General features: G+C 37.8%; 1 protein-coding gene across 2 annotated transcripts in view; it reads left to right on the top strand.

The window, feature by feature from the left end:
• Eya1 (EYA transcriptional coactivator and phosphatase 1) overlaps positions 1–23,087 on the top strand; it is a 136,656-nt gene that overhangs the window by 91,729 nt on the left and 21,840 nt on the right. For both annotated transcript variants that reach the window (XM_042666172.1, XM_042666164.1), the window contains exon 11: positions 8,028–8,117. In XM_042666172.1, coding sequence (XP_042522106.1) covers positions 8,028–8,117 — 90 coding nt within the window. The remainder of the gene's footprint in view (positions 1–8,027; positions 8,118–23,087) is intronic.

Genomic DNA, 23,087 nt, shown 5'->3' with positions numbered 1-23,087 from the left:
TAAGCCCTGTAGCTAGGTTTGGGTGAGACAGCACATCATGGAGGAGCATTTAACAGAGCAAAGCTACTCATCTCATGACTAGGAATTGAAAGAGAGAAAGAGAAAGGGCACAGGTGTGGAGTTCCATCATCCCTGGGGCATGCCCTAAACAAACTGGAGACTCCCTAGTAGGCCCCATCTCTTAAAGGTACCTTCATCTTTCAAAAGGACCACCCTGACACTAAACCTTGCTACATGATCTTCAACATTCATGAAAGATCTATTCTGTAGTAATGAATAAATATTCTAATGGAAGTTGGATGATAGAGTTTCTCTGGGTAGTTATTATCTTTAATGAGCTTGCACGTCACATCCAACTTGAATGCAAAATGTGAGTGCATGTCTTACAGTCATGGTGTGAAGTTCTTTGTCTGGCCTGTTCCACAGCTATCTGGTATAGCATCAGTGATAGAAATAACATGGTAGGAGTGGTGGTAGAAGCTTACTTTTGAAACACAAACTTGAAATGTTGCCAGGTTTAAACTTTCAAGAAAACTTATTCTTAGTTCCATTTGCTGGCAAGGGACTTGAGGTCTGGGGCTAAGTAACTGAACTTCCTCACCATAACACACAGCCTATGTGGCAAATTAAGAACCTCAGACATGAAGACTGCAAGGCCTGTGGAGTGACCGTCACAAGTGTGCGCATTGCTGATGTCCTTTATCCAGTAGTTCTCTGTCTACGAGTTATAAGCACAATTACTTTGGGAGAATCACTTTTAATATCTGAGATGAAACAAAACATTAGCCCTGTTAAGGCCTGCCTTACGTTAGGAGTAGCATCAGATCTAGTTTGTTTAAGAGATTAGCTGGATGATTCTGTCATTAAGCTCCGTATACATGACAGTTTTTTTACTTGTCATCCTGGGGAAATTCCTGGACCAAAGTGTGGAAGCATTGATACCACACAGTGTCTCTATCTGGTGTGAGAACAGTGGTAAAGTCAAAGTTCAGAAGCACTGTGGATTTAGCTTATTGAAAAGTGTATATTTAATGACTGTAAAGTTTATCAAACACTCTAGGAGATCTGTGAAAAACAGAAGCAGGGCAACAAGAGGCAAATTCTCATCCTATGACGACCTAACACATGCCCACATTTAGATATATGTTTTATTTACTACAAATCTAATTATTACTTTCCAGCATGTAAATGTAAACATACAGTCTGTGAATTTAATGACATTTTGGTATTCATGTACCGTGCTTTTGTTTAGAATTTTTCTTTTTCTTTTATAAACATTTTCATCACACAAATACTGAGTGTAATAACAATAAAATGACTGGGGAGAAAAACCCAGAAACAGTTTAAAAGAATGAGGTATAGCAGGGATGGTGCTGGTGATTTGTGTATAGGATGAGTTTCTGTATTCTAGAAACATAAGAAATATAGCTTGGGGCAATGGGATAATTAAAGATCACTTGACAAAGGATGAAGGCAAAGCAATTGTTTTAGAGCGAAGTCTACAGACACTCAGTAGATTTCATCCTGACTTAATTTTTATACATGTTACTTTCCATTCAGTAGACATAATTTGTCTTTGATGTACTTAAAACAGCCAGGGGTAGCCTTGCAAGAAGTCCCTTCCCTTTACTTTAATGACTTTAAGCAGACATTTGTAACTTAAGATCATATCAACATAATTGAGGAACAGGGTTAAATTTCATTCCTTGGGTGGGTGTTGAATGTTGTATGCTGTGTTTTGCTTTCATAAGGAACAACTTAAGAAGGGAGTCTCAATTGGAAGGTTTCCCTGGACATGGGACCTATAGTGAATATGTAATATCTTCATTAAACAAGAAAATTTAAGAGATTTGACTGTGATTTCTCCTTTTGAGATATTATTATTACTATACTATATTGAGATATACTTACTATACTACTCAACTTTTATTAGAGAGCTAAGTTTCATACCTCATAAGAATATATTTTGCAAACCATAGTTATGCATCTCACTACTTAATTTAAAAATATATAACTGTCTATTGATTTTACGTTAATATGTCATTAACTAGAAAAGTAAGGATTCTAAGCAATCCTCCTAAGATTGAAGGGCCCTTTAGTCAGATAATATTTACTAAGGAACATGTTTAACACCAAACATAAAGATAGAATGATCCTAGCATTCAAATATCCCTTTCCCTACTAGGATAGAAAACTTGCAAATTCTTTTTATACTTTGCCTCAACTAAAGATAAACTTTAAGCTAAGAGTGTAGTTCAATAGTAGAGTGCTTGTCTGGCATGTTAAGATCTGAAAATTAGGGAAGTAAGATGTTAACACTTAATTATCTTTTTTTAATAAAAATTCTTTGGAGTTAGGTGCTAGTGTCTCATATGTGCAACCAACCTACTCAGGAGGCTGAGGTCTGAGAATCGGAGTTCAAAGCTAGCCCTGGCAGCAAAGTCCCCAAGACTCTCATCTCCAATTAACTTCCTAAAAGCCAGACGTGGAGCTGTGGCTCAAGTGGTAGAGTGCTATCCTTCAGCAACAAAGCACAGGGAGAACACTGAGTTCCTGAGTTCTAGCCCTAGGAACAACACCAAAAAATTGCTTTTCCTTTGGAAGAGTCTTTGCATTAGTTAGCTTTTTGTCACAGTGACAGAGGCCTGGGAGAAACCAGCTTAATGAAGGGATGCTTTATTCTGGTTCTCTGTTTCAAAGGCTTCAGCCCATGGTCTGCTAGCTTCACAGTGACAGCCCTGTGTTAAGGCCACACATTGTGGCAGTAAGAAGCAGTGGTGGAGCAAGCTACTCACCCCAAAGTGTCCAGGAATTGGAGAAAAAAATCAGGAAGGGACCACATACTACATACATACTTCAAAGGCACCCCACCCCCCAACAACCTACCTCCTCCAACTTGGCTCCTCTTCTTCGTTTTCCCATCACCTCCCAATAATGCCAATCAAGTTATAAATCACTCAGTGGATGAATCCAGTAATTGGGTCAGAAGCCTTATAATCCAGTTACCTGTTAATAATTATATCCATAAACTCCTCAGCTTCAAGCCTTCCACAGGTGAACCTTTTGAAGGGCATTCTATATGCAAACTACAACACTATTTATTGTTTTTCATTCATTCATTCATTCCCCCAATACTTTGGAAAAGCCCTATGTTAGGGATTGTATTAGGTATTAAAGATGTAAAGAGTATACAGAGGAAGAACTAAGGAACCATAGTTAGCTTTAGAGTTAAAAAACTGCTGTTGAAATGCTATAAAAAAAAACGTCAGCCAGGTACTGGTGGCTCATACCCATAATTAATCCTAGCTACTCAGGACGCTGAGATCTGAGGGTCACAGCTTGAAGCCAACTCAGGCTGAAAAGTCCATGAGACTTTTATCTCCAATAAACTACGTTGAAAAAGGCAGAAATGGTGCTGTAGCTCAAGTTGGAGAGTGCTAACCTTGAGCACAAAGAGACTCAGAGACAGTGTTCAGGCCCCTAGGTCAAGCCCCAGGACCAGCAAAAATAAAACTAAAAAATAAAAAAAAAAAAAAAAAAAAAAAAAAAAAAAAAAAAAAAAAAAAAAAAAAAAAAAAAAAAAAAAAAAAAAACTAAAAAATAAAAATCTAAACAAAACATTCTATACAAAGTAGAAACACAAAGTTCCAATTACTGTTACAGAAAACTGAGAACTACTTTAAGATTATGCAATTAAGTATAATAAAACAATAACCAAAAATCAAAATTCCAAACCTTAAAAAAGAGTGGGCGCCAAGTGTTAGTGACTCACATGTATAAGCCTAGCTACTCAGCAGGTTGAGATGTAGACAACTAGGAGTCCAGGCTCATATTTATATTTTGAAGAAAGAATGTCTTAGTTAAGAAAAAGAAAAAAAAAGCACTAGTTTGAAAAACCACAAACAAGTCAGCCAGTGAGGAATAAGTAAAAATCTTCCAAGTCTTTCATACTTGCTGAGGTGTTTGGATGTTTTGTAAAAGATGTAGAAGAATGAGTATTAGTAAGACCCTGTAAATGCAATTCAATGAAGGAAGCTGGTGAAGAGACCCACAAAAGCTACTCCCACGTAGCTGGGGGCAGACACTATAGCCAAAAACCAAAAAAAAAAGACACAAAAGAAATCAACTGCTATAAAAATAAAAAAATGAGAGTTGTGGAAATATGGAGAGGCTGTTTGTTGATGGAAATGCCAAGATGTGGAATGGGTAGAAGATTTTCATGGAAATGTGATCAATTCAGCCTGCCACACATTGGGTTTCAGATACTTTAAGGACACCTCAGAGAAAGGACCACTAGCTGATTGATAATATGTGCCTGTACTCAAGACCTCCGATCTGAGAGAGGGGATGAGGTTGTGAGTATGAGTGTCTTTGTGTCATAAAGGTCTGAAGAGAGCAGGCAATGGATGAGACCAGAGTCCTGGAAATGAGATATAATTGATAAGTGATCAGATCCTAGAAGGATGCCAAGACATGATTGATGTTGTCCTGGACACACTAGAGAAGAAAAAGTATCTAGAAGACACCAGACAGTAGTGGCAAATAGCACTAGGATGTCAAGAAAAGAAGGGAAACAGGAAACAAGGAAATTTACTTAAAATGAGATGTTATTTTGAAGAGGAAGCAGAGTTGTTATAAATAATTTCATCAAAGTGATATAACCAAAAAATGGTAATTTAGAATAAATCATTTCATAACTACAGCCTTGGAATCTGGTATTGCAAGAGCACTACTTATTTTTAAAAAAAAGTAATATTAAACCAAAGACATGGCAATTTTTTATGTCTTAGTTTTGGTCTAAGAACATTTCTTTCTTTTGAGTATACCATCAGGCTAGGATTCATTAACTCTTCAATAGTAGCTTTTGTTACATTTGACTTGTGCCAGCTATGTCTGAAAATTTAAGATATTTAAAAAGTAGTATGTAAAATAGTGGGAGAATAAAATATGTAGTATGTTTAGAATTCTGGTTGCTAGAGCTGTGAAAGCCAATCCACACAGGTTATCTTATTTTGCCCATCTGCTGAGTTTTCTTAGCTAAAAGTTAGGGTGAGGTGTATTTTACACCTGCCAGTTCAGTTTCTTTGCACAGATCTGAAGAGTATTAGAATCAGAAATTCTTCTCTCAAGATCAATGGACGGTGTAAGAGGTGGTTCCAGAATCTTCTAGAGCTGTACTTTAAAAATCGTATATTGATTAGTACAGAGCTGAGAAGTGAAAATATAAGTTTGTTCACCAAACATGTATTTCAGGTTGGGGGGGGGGGGGGAGGTGGTAGGTGTGAAGGAAGGGGAAGAATACTGCATCACAGTGTAACAAGTTTTTATTGGTTTTTGTTCACTATTGAATCTCGTTAAAAGATGTTTGAGCAGCCTTGCTCTAAGCCCTTCTTATTCTAAAATTCTGATCTAGTTAACTACCAAGCTGTTATTTTGGTTTATAGTAAATGTTTCAAACAATGCCATGGAGTGGAAGGTATAAAAACTACCAGGAAGTGACTGCTAATAACAAAGGAGAATAAAAATAAAAGGTAAATAAGGCCGACATCTGTGTTGTATTTTTACCACAGGACTCAACAAGCCTTTAAAATTTATTAGTATTCTGACTAGCAGGTCATTATTGTAATTTATGAAGAAAAGTTAAAGTATGCTATATATTAACAGACACGAGAGTAATTCTTTTGATGACCATATAAATAAGTAGCCGTATCAAGGAGAAATAATACTTTTTAGAAGTAACAATACTGTGGCACATAAATTTCCACAATTGGCAATTTAATAAATGTAGTGAGTCTCCACCCTTGCCACATAAAAAGGTTGATTGACATGGTTATGAGACAAGTCAGTGTGTTTTTATTGGCTTGAACTAGAAGGAGTACACACCTTGGTCAGGTGTTTCCTTTTAGCCACAGCTGTTTGAACTTCCCCTACTGGTTAATTCTGCTCCAGGGTGTATTTGAGCATTTGCTTTCCCCAGCTTGCTTCCTGATAGGATCCTTGTGAATGAGCCATTTCCTCTAAAACCAAGAGAAAATGAGTTAGGGATTAAAAAAAATTTTTTTTGTAAACTGCTTTAAATTTTTCTTTAACCTATGAAATTTCATAACTGTTGGTACTACAGAAGGCCAATGGAAAAGCCATGAGTCACCACACAGGAAAGATTTGTATCTTCCAACACAGTTCTTGAAGATTCCATTAGCCACTGAGTCATTTCCGCCTCCCTGTCTTTTATAAACTCTGGAGTGTTGGCTTTGCCCCTCTGCCAATCTCACCTCCAGCTTTTAGCAGTATCATGTCAGCTGTCTCCTTTCCAGTGAAGTGTAGGCAGGCAAGAACTTCAGCTAGTACATGCTATTTGCCATCTTTTCTTCCCTTCTTCCTCTAGGAGTTCTGGAAGGTAGAAGGTGGACACTGCTGGTGGGATGATGTGGGCGCGGTTAGTGGTGGTATGGGCGGCACTGAGGGTGAGGGGGGTATTAGTGGAGTGGGCAGTGCCATCAAAGCAGGGCTGATGGTCTGCAGTTGATTAGCTTGTGGCAAGTGCACAATTTCCTCTTCTACTCCTGCATTGTAGGCTGCTACACTCACCTAGGTATACGGACATCCGTGATTGGGCCAAACTGAGAGAGAGCTTTTTTGTTTTCTTTCAATTTTATGAGAGAACAGCAGTAGGACCTAATCTTCCTGCCACTTCCCATGGATCCTCCTCCATCATTTCTTGGTGCCTCCCAAAGCCCGGGAGATAAGATATGTTGACACCCAAGTCCATGATAGATGAAGTACATGAAGTCCAGGCCACAAGACACAGCTAAAACCTGAAATTTGCAATGAAGGTAATATGTACAGAGGGAAATACATAAAGGGTAGTAAGTTTATGTTGGGCAAGGACTGAATAGGAAAAATCTTTTCTTTGAGTTTTATGGTCTTGAATCTAAGACTCAACTCTGACAATAACCATACTTTCTTGTAGTTATAAATTTTCTAGTTAAGTGATGATACAAATAGATCCTGCATTTATTCCAAAAGTTTGTTAAGATAGTGAAATAAATGATATCCTTATCAGTTTCTTGTTCTTTGGAAAAACTGAAAATTTTCTGTTTCTGTGTGTGTGTGTGTGAGAGAGAGAGAGAGAGAGAAAGAGAGTATGAGAACGAGAGAGACTGGTTTTAGGATGCCAATAAAAGCTTCAAAAACTCATTTATATTCCTCGTGTACTTTCTCTCTGGAAATTTTCATCTTCGCTTCATATGCAGGATTTCAACCAGAAGCCGTGCTGATTCATGGATTCCATCCATTACAAATATAGTAATTCCATAAAGCCTGCAAATATTTGCATATCCCCCAAGTTCATTTCCGTGGCTAGCAGCAGACACCACCACCATATGGATTGTGTGGGACAGTCTGACTGCTCATTTCCAGGGCCTAAGGCTTGGAGCATGATGTAGAAGCCTTGGACACCTCAGCACTGCTGTATGTGTCATCACCTGTTTGATGTCTGGACATGATGTCCAATAGCCATCATGGCTGCCTCTTCCTACTTTGAGTAGACTTGAAATAGGCAGGCCAACTGAAAAAAGTACAAATAAGGATAGAATTATCACCTTAAGTAAAATTACTACTTTGTGTCCTGAAATTAATCTATAGTCTTTGTGACAGTCTGATTTAGATACTCTTAATGGAGTGTAGTGTAATATAAATAATGACTTCTTGGTTCTTCTTGCTCCTGAAAGAGATGTGTTTGACTATCATGTATATTATATGTCTAACCCTAGATCTTATATTTTTTGCAAAATTTTAGGCAGCAAGTCATTTATTGTGCAAAGTAACAACAACATATGGGACACTTTATCATATAGGAAGTCAGAAGTTTGCACCCAGAATAAATCATGCCCTCCAAAGCCCCCAGAACCCAGGTGTCCCTAAGTGTCTCTTGCTTCCTGTCATCCCTGCTTCCCTTTTAATGTGACACTGTCTTTCATAGAGCCTGAAGGGTATGTGAGTTTTGACTTGTAAAATTCTTCTTTTAGGATCCACCCACTTCTGTTTCCCTTGGACTGCGAATGGAAGAAATGATTTTCAATTTGGCGGACACACATTTGTTTTTCAATGACTTAGAAGTAAGTTCTGATTATGCTACACATACTTCTTGTTGCATGTCTGAAACTAGGTGATGGGTTTGAAATCACACTGGGATACTATGTTTGAAGAATATAATTGAAATAACAAAACAGTAACTACTGTTTATATGGTGATCTGTTCTGGCAGTTCTCTTTAGCTTGACTTTGGCCATTGTGTTTCAAAACTGGATCCTCTAAGACAATTAGCAAGGATTGAAATTTTCTATTGAGAATAATAATCACCTGGTGCCAGTGACTCACATCTTCAATTCTAGCTACTCAGGAGGCTGAGATCTGAAGACTAAAACCCAAAGCCAGCCCAGGCAAATATCCTAAAGACTCATCATCAGTTAAAAACTTGCATTTACTATCCATGCCAGACTCATTATATACAGTCAGATGCTTCTCTGTCTAGTCCAGTTATTGGAAGATTGAGTAAGACCTCTGCTGTTTGACCAATATTTTATGTCTAACTGCTGATGAAGGTGGTTTACTGTGATTTGGAGAAGTTTTGTTAAGATGGCTAGCTAAATGTATCCTGGGCATTGACAAACACTGATCTTGGTTAGCAGGTATCTTAGCAGTAAGGAACCCCACTTTTAATATTTGCATTATGAGAAAACATGACTCTAAGTACATTTCACCTCTTTCTTTATTAAATAGAGACAGTTGTTTATTTAAATCCTGCCGTTAAGCAAGCTTGTGGCAGGGCTGCCAACAGGCATTAATCATCAAGTTGTTGTTTTGCTGGATTTTATAAATGTATGTTATTTCAGACAGGAGAAGAATCTGAATAGAACTTTTACTGATCAAAGTTAATTGGCAGCAATTGGCCTTTAAATATTTCCTGATGTTTCCTTTTTTTTCAAAATCAAGCAAAATGCACCTTATTTAATAGATGAGCCAGAATCATTTGGAAAAGGCCAGTGTGTGACAGAACTTAAATGTGGTTCGTTCAACATCTGTGCTGCATTTTGATTTCTTTTCATCTCCAATGAAACTACTCACAGACGAATTGGCAGTTTCCAGTGCAATAAAATTATACAAATGTGTTTTATTTTTCCCACTCTTTAGCGAAATATTTATTTTTACACTTAAAAGTAAAATGCATTTTTTTTTGCATTTTTAAATGTTTGCTTCCCTCCAGGAAATAACATGTAAGGCATGGTTATTTTTTAAGGCACAAATATTCTAAGTGAGTGACAAGTTCAAAATGGCCTCTATAAAAGCTTAATAATCACACTTGTTTTCCAAAGCTGTTTCTGATTTCTGGTTGTGTTTCTTTTCATGAGAGAGCAGCACCAAAAAAAAATCATATTTTGCAAGTGCGTTAAAATGCTTTTGCTAAGTTTCCATTTATTTCCAAAATACTTAGTACTATTTTGTGCTAAGTACAACGATGTTACTCTTATAAGTCTTAGTAGGTGTTAATAACACCCATCAAGTAATTTGCTATTATTTTTAAACTGCCTATTTAAAAATGCCACTAGTTCCCTATGTGGTGCCAAAAGTATGTGAAGAAAGAGAAGTTATAAAAGTAGTAACTTGGTATAATATAAACCAAAAATCTTCCACAGTCTGTTTTGTTTTAATACACATTTTTATTTAATTGACATTATTCACATTAAAGTACAGAGACTGAAATATTAACCAAACAAATCTACAAAATATATGTTAAAAATTTCTAGCTTAAAGATGTAGATAATCTATCTATCTATCTATCTGTCTATATCCCAAATTAAGAAAGAGAGTAAGTGGAGGTCTATACATTTATTGGAATACCAAATTCTATTCTTGTCACAAGGTCCATTTCTTCTTAGAAATGAAATTGAAAATAAAATGAAGGTATAATTACACCAAGTGTTTAAAACAATAATAGACATTCAAATTAATTATTTCAAATTCATTTACTTGAGAATAAGGTATAACAAATGAATCAATGAAAGATTTATTCTCTGGAAATCATTAATTTGTTCTAGATTAACATTAACATTTTAAAAAATTACCTTTTACACTTAGTCCAATCTTCCATTTTGTATTTGTGTGATTTAATGAACTTTGGACTAGTCATTGCAAATATGTTCTTTCAAAATTAAAAAAATGTATTTCGTGGCAAAAGCAAGCTTATTGGCATAAAATGCCTAAGAAAACAAAATTATCCTATTAAGCAAAAATGATAGGTAAAGCCTGATTTCACACAGGGAATAAGAACATTTTAATATATTTAAGTTGTATGCTTTTAGCTTTTAAAGGTCTATACTATAAGGAATTTGAAGGAATTTAACAATCTCTTGACTAACTTAGAGTGTGATTTCTGAGTTTTGACTGTTGACGTTTGGCCTTATCTTTTTGTAAAATGTTAAAATATTTGCTATACCATCCCTTTTTGTAGTTTGCTTAGTTTATCTCAATGAATAAGATGCTCTCTGAGTAACAGGTTTCCAGTAATACTTTTGTCTCATCAAAGTACATGTTTATAATGGTTATTAGGGCATGCTCTGGCATTTTTAAATACAATTTTAATGGAATTTAGAAATATAAAAACTCTAAGAACTAAATATATTAACTCTTTTTACCTTTAAAAGCCTTGCTTTTTGGGAGTTGGGGATTTAGCTCAGTGAAAGAGTACTGAGTTTGAAAAAAAAAAAAGCCTTGTTTATTATCTTCATGACTTTTCTAATTAAAAGAAAATTCCCACCCTTTGGTGGGAATGAGTTTCAATCATTAAAAAAAAAGTGACAACATTGATGTTGTTGACATTTTAGGAGAGCAAGTTAAATGGAGACATTTTGGGTTTTGTGTCATTACAAATACTGCGCATGCTAGAGAGCATGAGCGATAGGAAGACAGAAGTGTCATAATATATATTTCCTTCTGCCAGAGACAATGTTTGGCATGGATTCAGTGCACCTCAGGCTTTCCAAATTCTTACTCTGACACAAATGTCCTGCATGTAACTTTACAGAAAAGGATCCCACATACAATTCCATGATGCTTATGTGGAATGTCAGTATGGCACTGGAAGGGGTTTTCAGCATCTCTAGTCCTGTGCCTCTTCCTGACTGGCTGGAGAAAGAGTTCTTTCTGTTAGCTGTATATGACAGGCTGGCCGCCCTCAGTGGGACAGGCCAGCAGTGATGAGGTTTCAGTGTAACCGGCTGCTGCTCACTTGTTCTGCTGGATTTTTCCACAATTAAAAGAAAATATTTTGTAAATATAGATAAAAGTCTAAACAAAAAGCAAGCATTAAGCTTAGGTCTGAATTTTCTCTTTCTGACGGGTGTTCAGTAACAGGATTTCCCTGGTGTTGTGCTTGTCATTCCACTCCGTGTGCTTGGTGACCTGCCTTTCAGAGCGGAAAGAACTGGGTCTCTGGTTGGGACAGAGTGCCCTCTCTTGTGTCTGTGAACACAAGTGTGGGAGGCTGTCAGATAGCTCATGATCACCCCAGAGCATATTTTCCTGTGTTGGAACAAATCAGAAGATGATGTTTTGATGGTAGAATGGCAGAGCCCTCAGAAAGAGGCACGACACATGCAAAGGCCCTTTAGTGGGAATGACTTTCCATCATTTTTTTAAAAAAAAAAGTGAGACCCTGGACAGAGTGAATCTGGGAGGAATGGCAGGCTCCCAATTATGAAGGGTATAATACACCCTGGTGAAGAAATTTTCTTTTTCTAATTGCATTGGGAAGACACTAAAAAATTTTAAACACTGTCATAATAGACTAGTGTTCATACTTTTAGTTTACCAGTCTGACTACCAAATGAGGAATGAGGATAAGAAAGGAAGGAATGAGACCAAGGAAATGACTGCAGTCTGCCCAAGGAGCCATGTCTTTGAGACTGAAGCTGAAATAGTCTGGAGGTGATACAAAGGAGTGGGACTTACAGGGCATAGTGAAAGAAGTGCTGGCAGAGTTTGCTAAGAGGGGAAGGTAACAAAACCAAGAGTGGCTGGTAGGTGTTGACCCGAGTGCTGGAAGAGCAGTCACATTTCTGAGATGAGAAAGAATAGTAGGTTTGGGGTAAAGGTGGAATATTGGATGTTGTTTTCCATACTGAAGATAAGAAGTATAAAAACCTTCTCAGCACCCAAGTCAAGAGATGGAATAGAAACAGATGAATATATCGGTAGATTTTCAAGTGATAGGAGAGGAAAATTTGAAGAAGTTAGAAAAGCCAGAGGACTCGATGGCCTCACATAGGGGGAAGGGTAAATGGAGAAAAGGGCCAAAGAGTGAGCATTCGGCACTCTGCCTATTAGAAATAGGAGCTCTCAAGAGAACATTGTAAGATGTAGCCAGTGAAGTAGGTGGAAAAATATGTGGTATCCAAAGAACCTAATGAATAGTGTTTCAGGAGTAAAGGGTCATGCACAGCCAGCACCTAAGAGCAGACAAAGAGGCTATGAACTTGTTAGGATACTGGCTGCTGAGGAGTCTAAGAAGCAGACATGAGCTTAATTGAAAGACTAGAGGAGAGGATGAAGGAGGCAGAGAGGAGTGAGGGGTTCCACTGTATGTCCTGACGCACTGAGATAGGGACACGCAGGGACTGTAACAAGGGAAGGTTGGTTAGTGCTTTAGCAAAAGACAGACAGCATGTTTTGTTGCAGTGAAAAGGATTCCAAAGAAAGGAAAGGGTAATGTAGCCAAAGAGACAAGTAAGAGAGTCAGAGGCTAAGTGGCAGGAGAGCAGAGAATGGGACCTGGAGCTCTTACAGCAGAAACAGTGGAGAATCTGCAGGTGCAGTGGAGGAGGGAGGTGGTTTGTGATAGTGGTGAGAGGAAGCTACTTTCACTGTACCAAACAAGAGATGCTCTGTCCTCCATGAGGACACCCACTGAGGCCAGGAATCATGACCTATCTATTTGGATCCTGAGCTCCTGACACAGCACTTTGTTACATTGGCTTACATAGTATTTCTTTAACTATTTTTTCCAATTTCTTTTTCATATCTACCTTGAGCACCACTATTTGTTTTAAGAGTAATATCTGAAGCTTAGTACCACAACTTTTGCAACTTGTAAAAGTGAACTGTTAAAAATAAATGAAGAGCTGGAGCCAGTAGCTCATGCATGTAATCAATCCTAGCTACTCAGGAGGCTAAGATTTGAGGATCACAGTTCAAAGCCAGTCTGGGCAGGAAAGTCCATGGGACTCTTATCTCCAATTAACTACTAAAAAAGCCAGAAGTGTAGCTTTGGCTCAAGTAGCAGAGTGCTAATCTTGAGCATTAGAAGCTCAGGGACAGGGACCAAGCCCTGAGCTCAAGTCCCAGGGTTGGCAAACATAAATAAAGTCACAAAAAATTCAAAACACCATGGTCTGAGATGCTAGACTTTAATATTATCCTTTTGAAACTGTATTTTCATTGTATTAACATTGAAACTGTATTAACATTGAAACATAATTTCTGTGGAAGAATTATGATGCAAAATGATATATAGTATGGTTTTAGTTTGGAGTCAGAGAAAAAAGGTATACATCAAAAAGAAAAATACTGTCTTCTAAATTTAAAAATATTGCAAAAATTAAGTAATTTCAAGCATAAAAATAGGTTTCTGTCCTGATAGTAGAATGTTTTCTTTATATGTTAATCTTCTGTATTAGTATTTCTTTTATTAATGACACATTAGTTTTATATATTAGTAGGATTCACTGGATATTTCCATATGCATCAGGTAAGCATTGATTATATTCATGAGGGCATGAGATTGGACGAACTTAAGACTCTGGTATTTGCTAGGCAGGTGCTCTAGTACATGACCCATTTGCCCTTTGGCTTTAGGATTTTGCTTTTTTTTTTTTTTTTTTTTTTTGATTTTCGCCCAGGACTGGCCTTAGATGATGATCCATCTACTTATACTTCCCACAAGCTGGGATAACAAAGGTGAGCTACCAGACCTGGTTTGTTTCTTGAGAGAGAATCTTGTTTTATATGTCCAGGTTGGCCTCAAACCATGATCCTCTTGTATTCTACATCCAGATCTCCTCTTCCTCTCCCAAGTAGCTAGAAGTATGGGCATGCATTACTATGCCCAGTTTGGTATTTGTTATAATTCCAAAAATATTGACTCTAATCATGATTACTCAAGCTTAATTCAAATCTCTATATTTATGTGGCTTGTTTTCTTGCGGTCCTGAAGATGCCAGAGGTCAAACTCATGAGCTAATTTATGAATAAGTCATTTCTGTGTCTCAACTTCCCATTTGTAATGGTGGACAATGGAATATTTTATAGGATCTTTCTGAGGCTGGTGTAATTAAGACCTGTAAAGTGCAAAGAGCTAGCCTGGCACATGGGAAACATGGGGGAGATCAAAGCTGCTCTTGTTGTTTCTTGACCACTTTCTGTAGGAAGAACACTGGGCCAATCCCTGTAAGGCTGAGGAAGAAATGAAAGCGACTAAGGGAAGACTAGGGAATGAAGGGATTGAGACAGCAGGTGATTTGCTACCAAAACTCTCTTTACAAACTAATAGAATTCATATCACAAACATCAGAAAGAACACTGCTGGGCCCAGGCAAGTTACCAGACTTCCCTTGTTCTGGCCTCATGCACAAATCTTCCTTCTGCCTCCAGGCTCATGTACTGTTGGCATTTAAATAGCTACTGTACCTCATCACCATCACCCTGATGACAGCACTGGCTTTATGACAGAAAACACATTTCTTTAGTTGTCATGTTAAGTTTTCCTTTCTCTGTAGCCATTCAGCCTCATGTCTTAGTGGATGGTTCATGGAATACGCAGGTAGCATTTCAAAGAAAAGCAGAATTGTGTGCTGTGTGAAGTCACTTGGCCAAGCAGAGCATCCACCCTCAGCATGTAGCCTTGGGCAGCAGATCCATTGCATAGACTGTGGCTCAGTCTTGGTAGCATTGCCTTTGATTCTCCCCAGTGCTGGAATCCAGTCTACTATGGAGGAACTGCAGTGAAATGGGTTTTGGCCCAAAGCCACTTGGTTATATAATGGTAAAGTGAGGTTTTATTTTACACAAAACATTTCTATTCTCCTTGGGTAACAGGAAGGAGTAGCTCAGGAGTACTGTCCCACAGTGGTGTAGTAGAGTGGGTTGACAGTAACTGAGCAGCACTCTCTTCTACCATGTTCTGCAAAACATTTGCTTCTTGCTGTGTTTCTCAAACCCAGAAAACATAGCTGTTCAAGTAACCTCAGACCTGTTTTGGAATTGTTGGGAGATAGGACAGTAGACCAAAAGACAGGCAGGCAGATAGCAGAGGGACAGAGGTCTATTGTTGAATTGGCAGATCCTGAATTTAAGACAAAAGAACTACTTTACTGTAAACTGGCTGATGCCTGCTCCACTCTGAACACTAGCAGGAGTGGAGGAGAGGAGATGGAATTTATTCTCTGCTCTTAAGGAACCCAAAAGGGGTGAAGAGAGAGGAGAGTAAAGGGACAGTATTACAGAGTGATGTCCATAAGGCTGGAAATACATGTGGAAGTTAGCAGAGTTTACTCAATGATTAATTGGGAGAGAGGTGGGAAGGGTGGGGAAGAAATCTCTCTGGAGTGACTTTTAACCTAAAAGAGCATGGTGTTCTCAAACAGAGTTTGAGTAGGTTTAAAACACAGAGCACACAGCTCATGGGCGTTAAGACATGGATACTGCTAGGAAAATGGCGTTAGCTGGATTTTATCTTAAATCAAGGATCATCATTACAGACTTTCTAGCATTACCATGAAGGTGAAGAGAAAAGTCAGTAAGTCACAGAGTTTGATAGGGGGATAATGGTGGCACTAGGAAAGCTGGTAAGAAAGTAGTCTGCATAGGATTTGAGGGATCTGTTTCTTGCTTGAGTAGTAAGATGAAAGACAGAAACCCAGGAGATGAGATGGCCATAAAAAGAACACACTGAGCTGGGTGCAGTAACTCACACCTGTAATCCTAGCTACTCAGGAGGCTAAGATCTGAGGATTGTAGAGTGAAGCCAGCCTGGGCAGAAAAGTCATCATGAGACTATTATAAACTACTCAAAAAAGCCAAAATGGTGCTGTGGCTCAAGTGTAGAGCACTAGTCTTGAGCACAAAGAGGCTCAGGGACAGCCCCCAAGCCCTAAGTTCAAGCCTCAAGATCAGCAAAAAAAGGAACACACTGATCAGAGTTGAGAGGCTGAACTTGCTACATGTTGGACAGAAGTGGAGTCCAGCAAACAGGTTGGAGACACAGGTCAGAAGCTCAGAGCAAGGAACAGGAAGCCATCACCCATGAAACCAGCACAAAGGTCCCAGGAAGAACAAATAACTAGAATTGAAAGGGTAGATGTGGGAGTTATCTCAGGAAAAGTTATTTTGAAATTCTAGTTTAGAAACACAACAGAGGAAGTGGCGCTGTGGCTCAAGTGGTAGAGCGCTCGCCTTGAGCTGAAGAGCTGAGGGACAGCGCCCAGGCCCAGAGTTCAGGCCCCACGGCCGACAAAAAAAAAAAAAAAAAAAAAAAGAAACACAACAGAAACTCTACATCTGTACATGACATTTCTGGTTCAGAAAATCAAATGATTTTTAGGTAGGAGAAGAGTGGTAATTATGTTACCTATGAAAAGCGCTGCCTAGTTGGCCATGATGTCTTTCTGTGGGATGAAGCTGTTGAGAAGCAGATGGTCTGAAGGAAGAGAGAACACTTCAAAGGTGGAGAGAGACCTGTCTCCAGTCTCCACTTCCTGCAAGCGTGTGATGTCCTGTACACTGCCAGCTCTGGCAAGCTTCACAGAGGGTAAAGGGTGGTGAGCACTTAGAGCACAGTGGAATCCTGCCTCAGTTCCCACCACATGGCAGGACCACAGTCAGTAGAAAGCCCTCCATCTGTTCTTATTGAATAGGAAAGCCTTTTTTTTTTTTTTAGTACTGGGCTGGATTGCTATCCGTTTATTTATAATGCCCATGGGATTGGCCCATTGGGTTTTCAGTTGAGACTTTTGATTTTGGACAGTGCTTTCCACCCCATCTACTTGGATAGAACCACTACTTTGTAAAGCTAGAGTATATTCCAATGCCTTCATAGGAAGTTTGGTTTTCCTTTCCTTTCCTTTTTCTTTTACATCTTAACCTCCTTCCTTCTCTCCCTTCTCCCTCCCTCCCTCCCTCCCTCCCTCTTTCTCTCTCGTTCCTTTTTTATCCCTTTCTCCTTCCCTCTCCCTCACACTATCCTTCCTTTTCTATCTCCTTCCCTCCCTTCCTCTCCCCCACTCTCTCCCCCCTCACCCCAATTGAATAGTGCAAGGGAGGCATATAACTCCAACTTCCCCCAAATGTGTTTAAGTTACAATCCCTGGAGCTTTCTCCCATTTCAGAATGGTTACAATGGAGCCTCTATCCAGACTCCATTCAGTATTACAACCTCACTCCTGAGGAAACACTGAGTAAATCCTGGATTTGCCTTGCCTCTGCTTGTGTGCTACTTGTTTCTAAGACAGGTGGCAAGCTGAGGAGTGGGAGAGGATGTTGCTTTTGAGCAGTGTTATCTTGTGAGATCTCTTGCCCTTTTGGAGATAATAGACTAAGAATTACCTTCTGTTATTTACTGTTTTGCCAGAAAGCTAAAGGGAACTTGACTAAGAGAGCACCCTTTATAGTTGTTGAGAACTATGGTTTTAAACAAGCATTCATGCAATCCTACTGGACTTGAAGATCAGATGTTTCTATTAAGCAAAACATGAAAAGTACATAACAAATATTAAGAAATGCATCGTTGATAGTGTTAATCATATATGGCAAAACATGTGGAGGGTATTTTAAATAAAGAATATCCTTTTCCTTTCTAATGTAGTAATTGAAATTTTACTTGAAAGCTGTATAGAAAATTATAGATTTTAGCTGGCCAGAGTGAATGGCTCATATTTGCAATCATAAAGCTATTCAAATAATCTTAGCCAGTTGACCTCATAAATGGCTTTGCACTAGTTGATCAGAAGAATTTTTTCCAAAATCCAAGGGAAAGGTTAAAAGCTTTAAGTTGAAGTAACAAGTTGAATGAATTCTGTAAAAACAGTCTCTTGAGATGCTACAACCTGGTGCAGTTTGGAATGGGATATGCAAATAAGTAAAATAGCTCTGGGGTCTAGAAGCATGCCCAAAAATATGTGAGTAAAAGTGAAACTGCCACTGATAAACTAGTAGGAGCCACCTAAGCTAGATGCAATAAACTTCAGAGAAGGCAAAACACATATACATTAAACAAGGCCAAGAGAACCAAGTGATTAAAAATATCAGTTAAGCAAAACACATGAAAGATAGCCTAAGAAGATAAGGGAACCTCATAAATCTGACTGTGCATTTTCACTGCAATAGTAACTCACCTATATCAAGCATTACTTCCAATCCTTGACGTAGACTTTTGAGAACTGACACTATTGATGCCTACTAAAACTAACAGTCCAAGTTGACTATGGTTAATTTTACTTAACATTTTCCAAGAGACTAATGGAAACTGTCCCTCGGTCATTGCTTGACTAAAAGAAATATGAAACATACACTGAATGTTATTATAAAGCAATATAAGGGTAGAATGAACAATCATTTGACAGACAATGGAATTTACTATGCAACATTGAGGCGGGGAGTGGCCAGCATGTAGGTATCTGGTTTTATCGGATTTTTTGTTTTTGCTTGTGTTTGAAATGCATTAGTTCCTGTGTCCCAGGAAGATTACTCCCTGTGTTGGACATTGTATTCCTTGGCAGATTGAAAATCTGCTTTTGAAAGATGGATCCCAATGCATTGTACAGGATTGATTGAAAGAAGGGCTTTGTAAGTCTCGTAGTATCATCCCTGGGAGAAAACCACACTGACAGTCACTAGTACCCTTTTCCACCCCCCAGCCCTATGACATATTTTCAAAGCCTTAGCAGGATATACACTTAATATGTGATTAATGCCTAGAGTATAAATATATGTTTGTTCAGTCCTAATTAGATAAATGCTTGATTGAATGAGTAAAATAATTCAGACCATGGGTCCTATGCATTTTTAACAATAGTGCCACACACACAGCATACATCATATATAAGGTAATATTCATGCTATGTTAATAATACAGGCAATATTTCATTTTTCTCCATGACATATAATTTGAGTTCTAGCTGTTAAATTCTTTTTTTTTATTGTGAAAATACTAGCTGTTTAATTCTTGAGACGAGGGGTTTTATAAAGTGGGAATGAGTATGGACAGAATTTTTCCTTAGTTTTCCTTTTGGCAGCCAGTTCTGTAGCCTGTATTCACTCTAGTAAGTTGGAAACATCAGGGCTCCTTATGCTGGAGGTAAATGATCTAGTTGGAGTTCCACCCCAATGTAAAGTAGTTTAAATAATTTACCTTTACCTGAAGTCTTAAAAGAGAAAGTTCAGACAGATGTTTGCAGGGGTGATTTCATGCCCCGCCTCCCCCTCCACACACACACACACACACACACACACACACACACACACACACACACACACACACACACACACAAACTTGGAAGAGAAAGGACACTGTGAGTGAGAGCTGTCCCTCCTCGGGCCTCCCCTTCCCTGGAGCTGACACGGAGAGGAGGTGATGATAGAACCTTTCCTGCTGTTGCTGAGGAAACTTTTCTTTTTCTTTTCTCTTTTCTTTTTTTTTTTCTTCCTATTTCTTTCAAGTACCTATGTCCGGTTCTGCATATTTTTCTTTCTGGAGTCAGTAATGATTAGATGTCAGACAAAATTGGCTTTAGAAAAAGTTTATTAACTAAGGATATGATTGGACTTGATTTGTTTGGACTTATACATTCTTTTATACAATATTAAATAATTCTGACTGTTATACTATTATCTCACCATATAAGTTAATTAATAGACAAATTGGGCCTTTTAAAGGTTCATATACTAAATTCCACCCCACCTACCTCTCCACATACAAAAAAGGAGGCCCATTATATGAAAATATTAAAGATTATAAAGGTTAATTTTATGAAAATATTTCTTTTAAAGTTTTATTGACAAATGGTTTGAGATTAAAGATAGATCAATCAATCTGTAGCTTGACATATTTGTACATGCCTTGAAATCTCAGCTCCCAGGAGGCCGAGTCAGGGAGTGACAAGTTCTAGGCCAGTCTAGGCTACACAGCAAGACACTGTCTCAAGAACTGAAACCAGCCCTGTGCCATGGCTCATGCCAGTAATCCTAGCTACTTCAGCAGCTGAGATCTGAGACCATGATTCAAAGTAAGCCCCAGCAGGGAAAGTCCATGAGAGAGAGAGAGACAGAGACAGAGAGAGAGACAGAGACAGACAGACAGAGACAGAGAGAAGAGAGAAGAGAGAGGAGAGAGAGAGGAGGAGAAAGAAAAAGAAAGGAAGGAAGGAAGGAAGGAAGGAAGAGAAAGGAAAGAAAGAAAAGAAGAGAAAGAAAGAAAGGAAAGAAAGAAGGAAAGAAAAAAAGAAAGCAAGCCAGAAGCAGAAGAATTGAGGAAATAAAATAAGGGACAACACCAAGGTCCTAAATTCAAACCCCAATGCCACATAAACAAACAAACATTAAATGATCACAAAAATGAATTTTCGAACCTGAAAGAATGATAAACCAATAGACCAAACTAAAAACACTGAAAACTTGCTCTAGGGAAAAAAAACCACAAAAACATTTTCTTAAGATATGACCTATTAGCCAGGTATCAATGGCTCACACCTGTAATCCTAGCTACTCAAGAGGCTGAGCTGTGATGATCATGGTTCAAACCCAGCCTAGGCAAGGAAGTCCACGAAACACTTATGTCCAATTAAACACCAAAAATACACAAATAAAGCTGTTGTTCAAGTGGTAGAGTACTAGCCTTGAGCAAAACTCAGGTATAGCACCTAGGGACTGGTACAGAAAAGAAAAATAGTAAGATATGACCTATTTATATTTCAGCTTATATAGTTCATTTTAAAAATCTAAACAAAATAGGAATTATTTATGCCTAAAGCAAAATTTCTGCCTAAACTTCATAGGCAAATTGGTCTGTGATTTGTTTTTCTCAAATGGAAATGAAGATTAAAAGAAATAGATAAATGGTCTCTCAGTTTGGAAACTTTTCCATGCTCTGGCAGCAAGTTTTCAATGAAAAGAATGATTTTTATGAGAAAGTGATTATTCACAGCAAGCCCAGAGCTGGTGTCACTATAAGATTCTTCTTTAGTAGATACTCTCAGCAGGAATAATAGATCTAAAAGAAAAGAAACGAGTTACAAAGAATGCCGATGGTTGCCAGTGAGCAATTATGTTTGTTGAACTGATGAGCAAGCCCATTGAAAACTGAGAAATCAGCAGTAAATCAAAGGCTTATTTTCAAGAGTAGCTGTGAGTCTACACGAGAAAGACTAATATTTATTTATATTAGACATGTGCTGAGTTCTTTTGTTAATATTCTGAGTAATTACTTCATACACAAATTTAATCTTTTGTCTTTTATCATCATACTTTGAGCTACATGATATAATTTAAAATGCATACAGCACTTTAACGATAAAATTCTATAATTTAATTTTACATATCATCAATCTCTAGCATTGCCCTATACTGTATCTAAAGATTTGCAGTCTCCCTAGTTCCTACCTAGGGAATAATACTGTTAAATAATACTGTTAAATACTGTTTCCTTATGACTGAATCATAAATGAAGCTGTGGTACAAAAATATCAGTGGTGGGAGCCAAGTATGCACCGGCATGCCCTCTCCTCTCATATGGATAATAAACAATAAAGGTGAGGGTTAGAGGTATGGCTCAGTAGGGTGTGTGAGGTTCTTGGCCTCAAGCACTCTCCCCAGCAACCAATTAAAAGTAATCACTGCAGATCATGATATTAGGTATTATTCATTCAAAAGTCAATTCTAAATATTGCTATCATTAAACTAAGTATTACCTATACCGTAACTATTAATCAAATTAACCCACTACCATTAGAAGAGACAGAGGTACTGAAGTTTAAATAAGCCTACTTTATTTGGAGTATTTATTTTCAATTCTTTCTGGTTTTCTTTCAGTGAGACTGTTCAGCCCAAGGTTGAGAGTGTGAATAAAGACAAATATATTTAATATAATCATTCAGTAAAGCAGGTATTCATGGCAAGAAAGGTTTTGCTCTAAGCAGAGTGGAAACCACCATATTGTATTTATTAACACTGTGCCTGCTAAAAAGGCATTATCTTCGTGTGACTCCTTTAGGATTCTGAAAGGCACAGGCTCAGGCAGTAGTATAATAACATCCTTTTTTTATATAAAGTAACACGTTTTAACAGGAATTGATATCATTTTTAAAATATTAAAATTTTGACAAAAACATTTCCATTGTTTCTTTAGTAACTAGCGATCAATTTTCAATTCCTGGAAACATTTGCTTAACTCTCTTAATAACTTACCCCAATATATCCATGTATCTGCATACAGCTTAAACACTATCTTTTGCTTCAATATGCCATCTGTAGGCACTTTCAATATAAAGACATTCATGTCTAAATATTTTATGAAGTTTTGTATAAACAGGTTCAAAATGAAGTGGTTAGTCTGTTTGTAAAATTCTGCAATTCAAATCTCGGGTTTCTAATGCAAAATTTCTCTCTAACTTAAGACAATCTCTACGTGATACTGTACTATTAATGTATTACAAACACTTTTTTTTGTAGGAAACAAGAAAGTAGTGTGTGTCTCCACATGTTTCGTCTTATTGACTCAAAACTAGATGTTGAAGTTCCTTTTTTCAGTTTCTGAGATTTGAAGGTCTGTTTTCTTATCCCGTTCCTTATATGGTTATATCATCTTACCCTGTCAAAACAGATACGGATGTTAAAATATTGATTTTAAATATGTGTTGGTGCCAGTGGTATGCTGAGTGCATCGGCTGCATTAGGAATTTGCAGATATGTTTGTCCAGGTCTGTTTTGATTCCTTGGCTTGCTTTTCCCCCAAATTCTCAAACAGAACAAGGCAAATTTTGAAAC

The sequence above is a fragment of the Dipodomys spectabilis genome, unplaced genomic scaffold (assembly GCF_019054845.1).
Source record: "Dipodomys spectabilis isolate Male_0828 unplaced genomic scaffold, ASM1905484v1 ptg000015l, whole genome shotgun sequence".
Classification (NCBI taxonomy): Eukaryota; Metazoa; Chordata; class Mammalia; order Rodentia; family Heteromyidae; genus Dipodomys; species Dipodomys spectabilis.
Note: the sequence above shows the minus strand (reverse complement) of the source record. Positions and strands in the feature narration are given on the sequence as shown.